Source organism: Malus domestica, chromosome 16 (assembly GCF_042453785.1).
Source record: "Malus domestica chromosome 16, GDT2T_hap1".
NCBI lineage: Eukaryota > Viridiplantae > Streptophyta > Magnoliopsida > Rosales > Rosaceae > Malus > Malus domestica.
In genome coordinates, this window is record NC_091676.1 from 12,256,167 (window position 1) to 12,272,486 (window position 16,320).

At 39.9% G+C, this 16,320-nt stretch overlaps 1 protein-coding gene across 1 annotated transcript; it reads right to left on the reverse strand.

Moving 5' to 3' along the window:
• Positions 1-3,511: 3,511 nt before the first annotated feature.
• Positions 3,512-4,391, reverse strand: LOC103425641 (major allergen Pru ar 1). Its single transcript, XM_008363729.4, is given in 2 exon segments — positions 3,512-4,001; positions 4,113-4,391. Coding segments are annotated over 2 exon segments (483 nt in total). The 5' UTR covers positions 4,297-4,391; the 3' UTR covers positions 3,512-3,702.
• Positions 4,392-16,320: the final 11,929 nt, after the last annotated feature.

Here is a 16,320-nt window from a genome sequence, read left to right on the forward strand (position 1 = left end):
GTAGGTGATCACATGTTCTTCTCTCTTCTTAAAGAATGTGTTGGCTAAGAAGAGATCATTTGCCATTGCAAAATCCAAGATAGCTTCCCCATCCTCGTTTCTCTCCCCAAAACCATGGCCACCATGAAAACCTCCATAGTTGCCTGTCTCCTTGCCCATGTGTCCATTTAAATCTCCTCCTATAAATAACTTCTCCGTCTGAGCAATTCCTTGCACCAAGTCTCCAAGGTCTTCCCAAAATTTCTCCTTCGAACTCATATCCAACCCTACTTGAGATGTGTACGCACTAATCACATTGATAAGTTCTTGTCCTATTACAATCTTGATTGCCATGATTCTATCTCCTACCCTCTTGACATCTACAACATCTCGTGTCAAGGTCTTGTCCACGATGATGCCAACACCGTTTCTCGTTCTATTTGTGCCCGAGTACCAAAGTTTAAACCCTGAGTTTTCTAGATCCTTTGCCTTAAGACCAACCCACTTAGTTTCTTGTAGGCACATAATATTTATCCTTCTCCTCACCATAACTTCCACTACTTCCATAGATTTTCCCGTTAAGGTTCCTATATTTCGCGTTCCTAAACGCATTCTACTCTTCTGAACTCTACCCTTCTGTCCTAACTTCTTCACCCTCCCCCGTCCAATGGAATCAAAGTACTTCTTTTGTGTGTCCCGTGTAAAGTTGATAGGTGCATATGCTCCCAAACAACTTTGAGTGGAGTCGTTCGAAAAGAAGTTTCTATGACCCCCTTGCTCATTTAACACTGCATCCGGGTGCCTATGGAGATACAGCGACCCTTGCTCACTTATCACTGTGCTCGGGCCACACAGCGCGCCACTTACGGGTGACGCCCTAGCTTTAGCGCGATTTCGTTCTGAATTCATTTTCATAAGGATTCGACGTAACTGTGGAGTGCCGGCTGTCGACTACCTGACGCCCTCCCCCTCCTCCTTTACCCGAGCTTGGGACCGGCAATGTAAGATAAACTTACATAGGCGGAGTTATAAACGAGATACAACAACGTTAAATAATTTAATCTATGTCAAATCCAATGCAAGGATCATGAACAAGAAGAATTTAGTCTATTATCCAAGAATACTTCTCATTATGATTATACGCTTACTGTTTTTTAAATTTTGAACTTGTTGGATGGATGTACTTTTGTATTCTTAGTATAGTTTTTTTTTTTTTTTTTGAAGTATAAATAGGCACTTATTTACAAAATATATAATAAATTTATATAAATCCGTCTAGCCACCTAGACGCTAGGCGTCTGCCGCCGCCCGACTAACACCTAGCATTTTTTAGAAATATTCAAATATATATTGTTTTATTTTTTCATTTCGAATCTGTTAGAAGAAAGATTAGAAATGTTGCATCCAATTACTGATGTTTACCAGATATGTGCAGAGACAGTACTTTCGTTATTTAGTAGTTGGAGGGTAGGAAATTGAGGATCAATTGCTACATACCTTGCCTGCAACTGGTTCTGACCTCTGAGTCATTGAATTTTGTTTATGGCGAAATCGTTCAGAGCTGAATTTTTTTTTTTTTTTCTTTCTATGTTTTTAATGTAACCTGAAGCTAAAAGAATTACAAGCGTAATTCTTTGAAGAGAAAAGTTCTGGAGTCCATCAGTTTGGACAGAAAAACTCAAAGAATTATTTGATTATTTCTTGAATTGATGAGTTACGTTGGAAGCCAAACGGCTTAAAAAGACATAAGCACTGCATAGTATAACCATGAGTCTTATTATGCTCTCAATTCTTTGCAAAAACGAGATATTATACGCACAAAATGACACCAGGATATTTCTCGATCTATTTTGTCACCATATCGATTGAATCTAATATTTCTCAACTTTAATTCTTCTTTTCAAAAAATTTTCATCTTTCATCATGGAATTGTCTCATATCTCGTCTTACATCATACTCCTCCACTTGAAAAGAGCTCGATCTCGAGTTTGTAACAATCTTGATAACTAGTAGACAACTTCCTTGTTAACCAAATGGATCCTTAAACTTGAGAAGCCCAACTTTTCCGTGCACTTAAGGGGAATAATCATGAAATCAATTCCATAAACAAGATTGAAATATGCCAATGGGTAATCAAAATGTTCTTCCTTACCTAATGTAGAACTATTATTGAAACTTAATTTTTCGACCCACTTTATGTTGGATAGTGGCCAAATTAGTGGCCAACTTGGCATTCACTTTCAGCTAGTAAATTAAACAAAGAAAAGTTTGGTGGACATCATCATGAGTAAAGGCACAATGATTATGTTTGTTGAAAAGAAAAAGGAAGGTCATGATGATGTTTGTAAATGAATGATTATTCCTTTACTTTGGATTTTTTATTGAATGTTTTTGTATGGATAAAGGTTGCAGCCGAATGTGGGAGAGGTGGGGGAGCGGCATCAGATGAGAGACATACTAGGGAGAGCGTTCGGCTCTCCCATTTGAAACAGTGATGCTCCTTCCCATTTGTCTGTAATCCCCTTTTGTTAGTAATCCCTCAATCAAAGATGTTGCTGCTACATGTTGTGTAGCTTTTGGGAAATGAGGATTTGGTATGTATTTTCTTCTTCGCCGGTTGTTCTTTGTGAGAGTGAGAGCTATTGGGTGTATGTGGGATTTGGGTTTGAGAGTTAAAACTCTATTTGTAATCTCTATTTTGATATTAGTGGAATTTCCTCGCCGTCTCGGAACTGGACGTAGGCTTACGCCGAACCAGTATAAATCCTTGTGTTATTTGGATTATTTGTCTTATCATATTTTGCCATTGTAGCTTATTAGTTTCATATTTGACGCTTCCGCACAACACTTTAAACAAAATAAAGTTCTAAAAACTAAAAAGTGATAAATTAAAGAGATTTCTTAATGTCACTAGTGAGCACCTACCCAACCATTTTTGTTGACAAAGAACACTCAATGACATTGTCACCGGAGAGCAACCGGAGGAAGGAGCTTTTGTGAGGACAAAGACGAGGCCTTGTCTTTGTGCGGTTGTTCTTTGATAAGAATCGGTATGGATGCAAAGAGAGAAGGAGGGGAAGACATATAGAGATAGACAGAGAGTAGAGAGAGAATTTGAATCCATCCTTGTCTGTCGTTCATGGTCTGGTGCGGAACTTAGCAGAGAAAGGGTGCTTGTCGTTACCACGTCGGGTAGGTGAATACGAATGCTGGTTCTTTGAGTTTTTTCCTTTGGCTTTTTGTTTAATTTTATTTGTTTCATATTAAAGATAAGTACACTGAGGTTATTTAGGAATCATATGAGAAAAGAGTATTTTCATTTTTCAATATTTATTGGTGGGGGAGAATATAAGGTGGGGTGAGACAATAGGACTGATAGGTGGTATTAGTAGCACTCTTCCATTAAATGGTAGCTCAGAGTGAATAACAATAGTGGGTAATAACTTGTGTTTATACTGTAACACGATGTTCCTGGTATAATAATCAACGTTGATAATGCAACAAACAATATCATTCTATAACTTCAAAATGGTTTTGTAGCATAGGACAATAAACTTTTTATTATTATAGTAATTTTATTCAAACAAAGGTAGCAATACCCTTAGTAAGTTAGTATTTTTCCAACTAAAGCATCACTGAATGAAAAAAACATAAGAAACTTGAACTTATGCCATGAAGACAACAAGGGTAACACACAAATTACATGTATGGATAACATCAGATTTAGTTGTAGGCATCAGGGTTGGCCACGAGGTAGGCTTCAAGAAGCTTGAAGAGACCGGAAGCCTTCTCTTTGCCAGCCTTAACATGCTCTTCCTTGATCTCAACATCACCCTTAGCATGGTAGTGGCTAGTGGTTTTGATGATGGATCCTCCATCAGGAGATGCGATCAATTTGGTCTCATAAGTGATCTTCTCAAGCTTGTCAGACAAGGTATCTCCTTCAATCATAGAGTAACTGTATGTAAAGTTGTCTTTGTCAATCCCATTGACCCTTTGCTTAACATACCCGTATTGGCTGCCTGCAAATGAATTAAAACATAAATTAGTACAAAAAAAGTCATTAATAATTTTGAGTTCATTCAAGTGTAAAACATACGAACAGAGGAGGAGAGTAATGAGGGTTATTTAACCTTCACCAAAGGTAACTTTCTTGATGGTTCCAACACCTCCATCGCCTTCGATGATTTTAGTGCTTTTAATTGCTTATGGAGCAATCTTCGGGATGAGGTTATCGCCATCAAGGATAAAAGCCTTGAACAATCTAGGTGCAGGGATGACAGAGGTGAACTCGGTTTCATATGTGAAAACACCCATGATGAACTTTGGATTTGGAAAATGATCAAAGAAAAAGAGTATATACTAAGACACTTGTCCAACTACCATGAGGTTTTGAGTTGGAGAGGAAAGAATGCTGTGGTTGGTATTTATAGATCACAAGTAAGAGACTGATGCTGTGGTGTGATGGCGGTCCTTCTTGTTTGTCTACCAGTTTATGCGAGTTGGTACTACAATTCTATCCAATATGTCCTAAACTGTCAAAAAGAGAGCACTAGGGGCCGAATTACTTTCAACACATGCCCTTTGACTCTGCACTAGACAAAAGATTGATTGGGATCGGGCTCCGGGTGGTCTTTAACTCTTTACATTTTAATTTTAATTTTCAATCCATTTGCAGTTTTTCAAATGGTTGGCCTTGAAGGTCAAATTAACTGAAAACTAGCGGAAATATTTTTAAATGAACTGATGGATCTAATGTATGTATCGAATGGATATATCAAAATATATTAAATGAATTAATATTTGAATTTTCAATCCATTTGCAGTTTTTCAAATGGTTGGCCTTGAAAGTAGACCTGGCAATTCATGTCGTGTTTTCTATGTTCGTGTCGTTTTTATGTCATACTCGATATCTTAACAAGTTGTGTCGTGTAAAGGCCGTGTCGTGTAACACTAGTTAAAGTAAACTGGTAAAATGACCTGAACCGAAATCGACCCGATAATATTAACAGGTAATATGACCCAACCCGTTACCCGTTAAGGAAAATATATTTTAAACCAATAAATAATCAAATGAAAAACATAATACTAAATAAGTATATACATATCATATTGTTACATTCAAAACATAAAAATGCATTTTTCTTTTAAGTATATTTTCGCTTACCTAAATTGATCAAATGGTAAAATTGGAAAATATTGGAATAGAGAAGGGGTTTTTTCATCCAAAAAAGTTCTAATAATATAAGTGAAATAGAATCCAACGGTACAGATTTACTCTCATTTATTTTACGGCTGTTATTTAAGTAAGGTTTTTAATAATTTTTTAATTAATGTAGAAGTGTAAAAAATATAGAAAAAATATATAAACACTCGTAATGACAAACTTTACAACTTTCATGAAAAGCTTAACTTCGAAATTCACCACTATAATCATATAAATCATAGGTCAAAATTTAACCGTTGATTGTTATTTACATTTACGCTTCATTGTTCTCATCAAATTTTGTTTTTTTTTTCAGATTTTCTTTTTTGAAAACATGATCTATTAGAAGATGCAAGAAGATGAACGATTTGGATCGTTAATATTATATTCAGAGTTTTATGGTTAGTAAAAATATTGCTTGATGTTTATAAAGTTTCTACAAACTATATGACATTGACTCATATTTCAATTAACCGTAAATATCAAAACGTGATATCAAAGATCTAAACTGTTCATCTACTTAGATCCTCCAGATGATCATGTTTTCAAAAAAGAAAATTAAAAAAAGAAAATTTAGTAAGAAAAATAAAGCGTAAATGACAATCGACGGTTAAATATAAATTTAAGGTTTATGAATTATAGTGTTGGATTTCAAAGCTGATCCCTTCATGAAAGTTGTAAAGCTTGTCACTATGAAAGATTGTATTTTTTTTTTTTTTACATTTTTTTACACTTCTACAATAATTATTATTAATTTTTCCCTCAAATAAAAAATATTATTCATGAGGGTTTGGAGGATTTTAAAAATCTAAATGATAATGTAAGTGTAACCATTATCTGCTTGTGGAGGAATAATGATAAGTCACGAGTGTTTATATATTCTTTCACATTTTTCATACTTGTATGTATGTCTTCTTAGTTCTTGCCTATACAAATACTATACTAGTTTATTTTAATTTTGGACAAGAACATGTTAAGTAAAATTTATCCTAGTAATGATAATAAGGAACTCTCATAATAAAAATAAATAATGACTAAAACCTTATTTTTAAACTTATATAGAATAATAATACAAAACTATATATTTAATATAGAATATATTGTATATATTAATAAGGCTATTGTATTTTATAATAAATCTTTTAGTAATTAAACTTTAAAATTATCAAAATAATTTTTTTTCTTAACAGGTTACCCACATGTTACCCACGTGTATACTCGTTAAGAATTCATTATTAACGGGGTTTTAACGGGTCACCCGATAATGACTCGATTAGTTATCGTGTTGACCCGAAACCCGCTATTTTTGTGTCGAGTTAAAAACTGTCGGCCACAACTCGACGTCATCGACCGCAACAGCCACTGCGCCTCCCACACCTGCTACGATGTCGATGAGTGGAAAAATCATAGATGATTTCACCAAAAAGGGCGTCGTCGGCAAGGTCTGTCAGGTGATCGGAGCTGTCATCGATGTTAGGTTCGACAAGGGATTACCGTCGATCTTCACGGCTCTCGAGATCCAGGATAACTCGAAGGTGGGATTAGAGTTAGAGAGAGAGAGGTCCTGGATAAGGGTTTCTGGGTTTAGGGATTAGAGAGAGAAAGAGAGAGAGAGAGAGAGAGAGAAAGAGAGAGAAAGAGAAAGAGAGAGAGAGAGAGAGAGTGTGTGTGTGTGTGTGTGTGTGTGTGTGTGTGTGTGATTTGGGGGTAGGGAAGACGATTTGGATTTGGGGTTTTTTTTTCTTTTTTGTCTTTTCTTTAATTAATTATTTTAAATATTTTATTAAGTGTTTAGCCACGTGGCATAAATGTGGCAGCCACGTCAGCACAAATAGGGACCTTTATTCACCATGTCATCACGTAACGGTTAACGTAACATATTTTTTAATGGATGTATGAAATTAAAATAAAATGATAAGTAAATATATGAAATTGAAATGTTTTAAAGATGTTGTAAAGAATTGAAATCGACCACAAACCTGAGGGGGTAAAATGTAATTTACCTTTGCTTTAATACTTCAACTGTAAGAATTGAATAAGCTGTTATTAGTGCATATTTAGATTGACACATTAAATTTTGTATTTCATTATTATCATGTTTATAGGTTAGTCAAACAAGAATCTCCACGAAGGGTTGTTTAATTTCTCAGATCGTAAAAGTCAGCATCATGGGTGTTGTCACATAGGAAACTGAATTCAGCTCAATCATTTCTTCTACTGAGTTGTTCAAAGCCCTTGTTCTTGATGCCAATAACCTCGTGTCCTAGATTGCTCAACAAGCAGTCAAAGCTACGAAAATTCTTGAAAGCAACTTCATCCTACTAAGGCAAGTGTTATCCGGAGTATTAAGCTAAGATAATTACTGTTTTAGTGAACTGTAAATGACCTACAAATTTTTTTTCATTGTGGCGCCATGATGAAGTCAGCATGACGTCATATTGCCTCAAGTGCAAAGGCACAAGAATGACCGATTGCTAAGTCCGGTGGGTTGGGCCCATTGATTTGGGTGGGTTGGAGTTGTTTTTGTTGGGGTAGGGTGATTGAATCACCCAATTGCAAAGGCAATTGGGAGGGGTGAAGTTGCTCTGATGAAGATTGAGGTGTTGGAACTATCAAGAAGACTAGCTTTGTTGAAACGTTTGTTTAATTTCTATCAAAAAGTTTGTTAACTTGTTAATTTGCCTAATTAACAAGTTAATGTATTGAGAGCACTAGTGTCGATGCAAATTTCCACCGTCTTCAGTCTTAACGAAAATGCACCTGCAAAGCAATTAACACATTTGATCAAGGATCTAAGCCTTAAACGCCCACGAGGTTGGGGAGGGGGGGAGGGTTAGGCCAATGGATCTCCGATGCCTAAGTCGGTTTCTCTGAGAGAGTAAAGTGTTTAGGGTTTTTTTAGGGTAGCAAAAGCTTACCAAAATTTGGTAGAATATGGGGTATTTATGGAGAAATATTCTCAAGATATTAAATAGGAAATAATATCTTGAGATGATGGAGTAATTACCCCTAATTGATTTAAATTGGAATTACTTAATTGATTGGAATCAATCTTCAATTGGGAATGTATTAAAGATAGGATTTGGGTAATTAATCCTTATCTTTAATGCTTTGACTTTTCCTTGCCAAGGGCAGGTGAACTATGGGCAGTCGTATTCAGCTACTGGACCTTCAAATGTGCGAGATGGGCGTGGGAGCATCTGAGAAGCTTGCCCATTTATTGAGGGAAATCTTGTCTTTCTTAGGCAAAAGTCCACGTGTCACCTCTAGAATTTTTGAGATTATTTTAGCCTCCACAAATGCCCCCACACCTGCTTGGCTGCACGTAGGAAAATGGCAGTAGGTGTAGAAATCTTAAGTTGTGTAGGCTTGTAGAGTTGTTTCCCAATTTGAACTTGATCTCCTTTCTGGATTTGGAGATAGACTTCTTCTACGAAAAGGAAACTAATTGCCAACAAGGAAGAGAAGCTAGAGGAAATTTTTCTTCCCTCTCCCCTAGCTTTCTTCTTCTTTTGCCCTTGCAAAGAGTAGTCTCTTGTTGTTGTTCTTCTTCTCCATGCTTCACCAAGGTAAGAAAAAATTGAATTTTCTTCTTCTTGATTTTTTGGGAGTCTTAGGACTGAAAAAATTGGCTCAACGGGGGCTGAGAAAGTGTGGCTGACGTGGCAGAGACGCCACAGGGCTGCAGTGCATAGTGGCAGCGCAACACAGGTTCTACTCGGCTTAGGTCGAGGTACTAGTGGCATGAGCTTGGCTCAGTGTTCGACTGGCGTAGGCCAGGTAATGGCCCAACACGAGCCAAAGGCGCAGATGCGCGATGCGGGGCTCTGGCCCGTTGGAGTGTAGGAGAGAGGGAGAGAAACGCAGGGCGCTCGCCTCCTCTAACAGGTGGACTAGGTCATGGGCCATTAGGCCTGCTTGGAGTGCTACTGGGCACGAGCCCGTGCAGGTGTGAGGTGAAAGAGTGAGAAAGTTCGACTTGGGCCAGCTCTCGGGTCTTGATGGTATGAGCCAAGGGTCTGGGCTTGCTGGCTTAGTCTGGTGCACGAAGGAAGTGGGAAAATGAGGCTTGGGCGTTCCCCCATGCTGGGCCATGCTGCTTGCGAATAAAACGGTTGGGCCATAGGGCCTGGTGTTGGGGCGTAAGGCTTTCGGTCCTTTATTTTTTTATTTATTTTTCTTCATACTTTTTGTAGAGACTTTGAGATGTCTTCCTACGATTGCAAAAGTGACGAGTATCCTCCACCTTTATACTATCAAGGTGGTTCTTCCGGCAAGGTGGGCTACTTCAAGGTTGCGCATGTAAAGATCAATTTTGATGAGTTGTTCCAGGTTTTCTTGACTCGTACAAGCATGCAATTTCGTTAGGACGCCACGTCAAGCAGGTGAAGGATGATAGCGGCCATGAACCGTGTGGCGAAGGTGCCACTACAAGGAAGAAGGCTTATCAAATTTTATCTGTATTACTTTGTGTTAGGATTCACCCTTTCTATGCCGCGTTTTTGTTCAAGAGGTGATTTTCTCCATGAAATGCGCGTCTGCTCAATGCTCCCCAAATGCAATTCATGCAATGTTGGGGTTCTTCAACTTGAGTAGGTTCTTTGATCTTGGCTTGACCATAAATGAGTTTTGATACTTCTCTGAAATCGGCTACGAGGAAAGTATATGGCAGCTGAGATCTCGCCATAGGCTGCTCAATGCTCCCTACAAAGGTGATCATGAGTGGGTAAATGACACCTTGGAGGTGAGTGGAGATTGGGAGTTTGACTCCTCTCCTGAACTGCGCATTCCGACTGTCTTTATTATCGGTAAGTGAATTGCTTCATTCTTGTCATGTTTGAATTTTTGTTAAGCTACTCCATGACGTCAGTTTGTTGACTGTCTTTCTTACTTTATGTAAATTTGGAGTTTGGCTCAACTTCAAGAACTTAGGTAGATATGAAGAAAGTGCATGTCACATTGGGCATTCATGCTGAGTACCGTGAATGACGATGGCTGCTCAGTTTTCTTCGTCGAGAAAAAGGCAGGCTGCCTCCGAAGGAAGAGATAAAGCAGATAAAGGATGAAGCACTTGCTCGTCCAATCGCTGCTGTAGAGCCTGCTGCTAATGAGGGTGGAAAGAAGAGGTATTCCTCACCTGCTTGTGAGCCTTGGACCGAGAAGAAGCCAAAGACTTCTTTTGCTACTCGCGGGGGTTCGTCTACTGCTGAGAAGCTTGTCATCGATTTGACTTTTCCAAAAAGGACAAAAAAAGTCTGTTAAGCCTAAACCTGTGAAACCTGCTGCTCTAAATGTGGCCACGTTCATTGCTGAGAGGATAGCCTAGTAGAAATGTTCGGTGGTGCCTTTAATGTCCAGGTTTATGTCGAAGCGCACGTCAAAAGCTATACCAGGTTCAGCTTCTGTAAGGCTCGTCGCTATGAAGAGTGAAAAGGTGGATTCTGCTAAAAATGTTGCGCTTGGGCCTGTTTCTCCTTCTGCTACGACTAGTTCGTCTACTGAGAAAGGGAAATCTGCTAGCACGGGCAGTTATGAGGGATCCACAGAGTCTGAGGTTGGAAAGTTTCTCGAGGTTTGTGCGTTGCTAAAGGCTGACCTACTTGAGGACGTTGATCATGCGCCAAGTTTGTTAACAGCGTTGGGAAAGTTGTCATCCACTCAGACTCTTTTGCGAAACGTCCTGCCTACTCGATGAAGTTCTCCTTAATTGCCACAATGTATAAGACTTTGATCCTGGCATCTGAGTCATGCGCATTGACCAGGATGCTGTCAAGTGTACTTCTCTACCCCCACTTCTATGCAGTTGGAGTTTTCTCATCATGAGGTCACCCATTTGAAGGCTAAACTTAGTGCGACTCAAGCGGTGTTGGAAGTTACAAAGAAGAAAATCAGTCGTGTTTTTCCAATGGTCGAAGACCTTGAGCGTCTCAATCCGGAGCTGCGATCTTCTTGTTTTGTCTCAAGAAGATTGCCAGTAAGCTTGAGTCCAAGGAAGTGGATCTGCAAGGTACTCTGTCTGTTAGCGATAACCTAAGAAATGAACTGGATAAGCTGCAGGTTGCTCACACTAGGCTTGTTGAGAAGAATGTATAACTAAAGAATGAGAAAGTTGGTCACGAAGTGGTGCTTGCTTCTTATCAGGCCGATTACTACAAGCTTGGCTATGTAGACCATCTTCAAGGCAAGCAGTCGGATTATGAATTTTTCGAGAAGGACTTCGAGACTTTCGCCATTTCTCCAGTTCATCTGCTTGATTTCTTATTTGAGGCTGCATTTGGTGGAGTAGTTGAGGGTCAGGTAGTCCATGCAATGGCGGTGAGGATGAGTTGATGGAAACTTTGGCTGCTATGAGCGATGTGGCTATTGAAGGCATGGCAGTTGAGGAACTAGTGGTTGCATAGACTGCCAATGAGTAGTTTTTTTGCTTAGACTTAGGAGTTTTCTTTTTTTCCTTTTTGTTCTACTTTATTTAAACTTTGCTAGCCTTCAAACCGGTTTATCAATTTGCTAGAAATTTAATAATCAGATTTCTTTCCTTTACTTCAATCCTTCTATTTTGCCATGGTTTTTGCGAAACTTTATAGTAAGATAGGTGGTTGGGTGAGCTGTTTCAATAAAGTAATTGATCCCATATCATCACTTAGATTTTAGTTTCAGGTTCGGGACTTTGGGAGCCTTGCCTGCTTGAGGCGACTTGCAAAGCTTTGCCGTTGGACGGGCAGTTGTATTGGCTACTTTGATAGAGCAATTAATCCCACATCGTCACTTTAGGCTTTATCTTGGCCTTGGGGCTTCTAGAGCTTTACCTGGAAGAGGAAAAAGGTGCGAGACTTTTAACTTATAGAGCAGGAGGCTGAACTCGTTGCCTCCGTAGGAAACAAAATAGTGCACATAGGTATTATAATCATGAATCTCGACTTTAATGGCTTCTTGAGCTTCGACCCTCCTAGGGTGTGTTGCGAAGTTTTTCACTTATAGAGTCGTTGGCTGGACATTTGTTTCTCGTAGAAAACAGAGGAAATCCGTGTAGCTGCTATAGCTATACCTCGACTTTGAGTAGCTTCTTGAGCTTCGGCCATCCCGGGGCGTGTTGCGAAGTTTTTAACTTATACAGTCGTTGGTTGGACACTTACTTCTGGTAGAAAGCAAATCAGATCCGCATAGCTGCTATAGTCATCCCTCAGCTTTAAGTGGCTTCTTGAGCTTTAGTCTCTGCAAAACTTAAACCGTAGACCATCGGCCAGAAGCGTTGCTTTTAAGTTAGCAGACGAGTCCATGTAGTCATAGCAGGTGTAAGTCTCGACTTACGGATTACCTTGGGCTGCCAGCAGTTAGGTCGTCGGTCGAGCGTCTTACTTACAAAAGCAGATTACCTGCGTGACCACTTCAGGCGTCGTCCCTGGCTCTCGAATGTGTTTTAGGCATGAGGTGTAGGCAGAATCGTGCCTCAGAAGCCATATCCTTCCGAGTTGTAACTTGATTCCGCAAGTCGCTTAACCAGTACTTCAACACTTAAAAAACCAAGCTACTTTCATGAAGACTTGCACGTCGAGGACATACCATTTAGTCACGTGAATTCTTTCATGGGCAGGTGTTCTGCACTTAGCTTCTCTTCCAGTTAAAGAAACGGGATCCAACGAAATTGAATCCTTTAGTCAGCTAAGTTTATTTTAGGAGAATGACTATCTTGCCAATTCTGGGAGTCGTCCAGCTCAAGTAGTCACTGTATTCCAGAATAGTTTATCATCTCCTAATTAAAGAGCATACGCCATGTCTGCAAGGGCAGAGGTGTCTTATGCTTGTCCCAGGCTTGTGAATAATTCCTTCAATTTTCATTGAAAATAGAGAAATTTATTAACTTTGCTGGTAGGCAGTAATGGCATAACAACTGATAATCCTCGACATGCGAGGTCTTGTTCATCAAGTTGCTTGAGTCTTTGAACTTTATTTGTCTTGAACGGGGTCCAAGGAATGGTGGGAGGTCACACGTAGTACTTTCTCAGGTTGTAGACATTCCACTTCTCGTCGATTTCTTTGTCTCTCATGGTGGTGAGGGTGTAGTTGCCCATTCCGCCTACTTGGCTGATTTTGTATCGATCTTCCCATATGGGAGCCATTTTTTTTAGCCTTCCCATCGGGCGATGATAAAAGGCTTTTCTGAGGACTAAGTCTCCTGGCTGGAACTACCGAATCTTCGCCCTCTTGTTGTAGCTGATAGGCCGTAATGTAGGTGATAACCTTTTTGCGCTCTTCCTCTGCCAAGTATAAGTTCGTGGCCATCTCCTTCTCGATTTACTCAAAATTCAGCAGTACAGTGCTGATGGTTGGCACCATGACGTTGGGAAGAATGATCGCCTCAGAGCCATAATCCAGGGAGAATAGAGTTTCGTCGGTTGCTCGTCTCTTGGTGGTGCGATACGCCTACAGAACACCAGGAAGCTCGTCTTGCCACTTGCCCTTCTTGTCTGAGAATGACTTATAGAAGCAGTCGATGATGGTCTTGTTGGACCCCTCGGCCTACCTGTTGCCCTGCGAATACCAGGGCGTGGACATATGCTGCTTGATGTCATATTTTTTGAAGAACTTCTCTAAGTCTTTGCCAACGAACTACGGGCCATTATCGGTAACGATGGAGTGTGGGATGCTGAAGCGGCAGATGATGCTCTTCCATATGAAGCGCTCTATATCTGTGTGGGTAGTTGTAGTCATGGGTTCAGCTTCGACCCATTTTGTAAAGTAGTTGGTCGCTACGATCATCATGCCTTTGCCCCTAATGGCAAGCGGCATTGGTCCTACCAGGTCAATCGCCCACTGCATCAATGGCCAAGGGTTCGTCTGCGGGTGAAGATCACTAGCAGGTAATGCGAGCATGGGCTTCAAGTGCTGGCAACTGTCGCACATTTGTACATACTCTTTGGCGTCTTGATGCATGTTTGGCCAGCAGTAGTCAACGTTAAGAGCTTTTTGTGCCATGGAACGGCCTCTAGAGTCATTTCCACAGACGCCTTCGTGGATTGAGCTAAAAATCTTCAAGTTATCAAGAGGCGATAAGCATCAAAGATGTAGTCCTGAGAAGGATCTGCGAACGAGTATGTCGTTCCACATGTAGTAGCGTGATGCCTTCATCTGGAGTTTTCTAGACTCCAGTCTATCTTCGGGAAGCATTTCATTGACTAAGTAGTCGATGATGTGATCATGCCAACTCGGAGTTGTGTTGATCTGCTCCACCTCGACTGTTGGTTCTTCATTTATACTTTGCTTCTCCAAGTACTCTACTGAGATGAAACGCTTGAGCTGATGGTCTAAGGTAGAGCCTAAGCCTGCTAATGCGTCTGCGTGGGCATACCTTGTTGAGTCAACAAGCAGGTCAATTCGGGGAACCGGGTAGTTATCTTTAGGGTATGCCTTGTTGAGGTTGGTGTAATCCATGCATACTTTCCATTTGCCCTTATCTTTTTTCTTCACAGCACGACGTTGGCTAGCCATGCTGACTGTGCCACTTCCTCAATGAATCCGGCCTCCAGTAACTTGTCAATCTCAGCCTCGATAATCGCTACTCGCTCGGGTGCAAAATGTCGCCTCTTTTGGATCACAGGTTTGGCAACGGGTAACCATGCAAAAATGTCACAGTTTTCCTTAAGGAAAACCGTGAGTTTTTCCTTCTTCATTGGGCTCAGATGTGAGCCAATCCTAGCCATCTTTTTTGGATGGTAGGGGTCAAAAATGATGTCCTCAGCGTTCTCTTCGAGTTTCCATCCTGATTCATCTTCCAGGGCATTGTCGACCTTGACGCCATCTTCTTAACCTGCCTATTGTAGTTGCTATTTGGCTGAGGTCGAGTCGTATTTCTGCACTTCAGCTGCTATTGCTAGGGCGAAAAACTTCTTCTTCGACTTCTTAAGAACTTGCATAGTGCATCTCCAAGACATGGCATGGTCGCCTTTGATCTCTCATACTGCTCCTCCCAATATGCAAAATCGGATCTTCTGATACTCGATCGAGGTCATAGCTCCAATCTTCACTAGCCAAGGTCAGCCCAATATCCCATTATAGGGAGATGGGCCACTGACGATCATGAAGGTTTGAATGATACAATCAGTGGGCTGGTTACGTCGAGAGTGATGGTGCTGATGGCAATTGAGGTAAGTTCGTTGAATTTGGTCAAGACTTTTGCTTTGCGTTTGATCATGCTTTCTAGGCCTATTTTCTGGATGACTGACAGTTGTAGGATGTTGATCGAGCTGCCATTGCCCACCATAATTCAGTTAACGATGGCATGCGCCAGTTGAATAGAAATCATCAAGGCGTCGTCGTGGGGAAAATCTATTCCATCCGCGTCCTGCGTGGTAAAGCCAACGATTGTCCAGGTACAACATCTATGGCTTGAACCTGAAATACCGATCTCGCCTGCTGGATCTTCCCCTTCTTTGAGTTGTTGGTGGTCCCTAGATGCTCAGACTCGGCAAAGATTGTGAAAGTGAATTAAAACTTGAGAGGTGTTAATGTAATGTCTCAAACATGAGGAAATTTTGTGAAAACTCGATAAACCTCAGGAGGTGTTATTGTAATTAACCAAACCACTGCAATATATTTATCTCGTCTGCTTTTTCGAAATTTCCGTTTGCTAGAAATGTGTGCTTTTCTCTTTGTCACTTTCAATAGGAATTTTCAGTATAATTGAAAAACCATTTCGTATATTAGTTTAGTTATGTTATACCAAGTATATCGTCGGCCAAAATTAAACTTTTTATCTTTTCTTCTCTATCATTTGATTTGACCAAACTTCTTGTTCTGAACAAGTTGAGCTCAAGTTTACATCGGATAACATGTCTGCACATTTGTTATCTTATTTTTTAACTAAAAGGGAAAAAAAAACCCTTATAAGTTATCTTATTTTTTACCATATTAAAGCTAACCCCTATTTTTTGTTATAATTGGCCTTATGTTTTAGCTATAAAAACCACGTAGTTGAGACCAATGTCTTATTTTAAGTTATAACCTTAAATTTAGTTTGAATTTAATGTGTTAGTTTTTTTTTATATCAAAACAAGTGTAGGTTCTTATGATATAATCATTTCAAAACTAAGATTTTCATACAAAATTAAGGCTCCGCCATTCATGTTTGATTGAAAAAT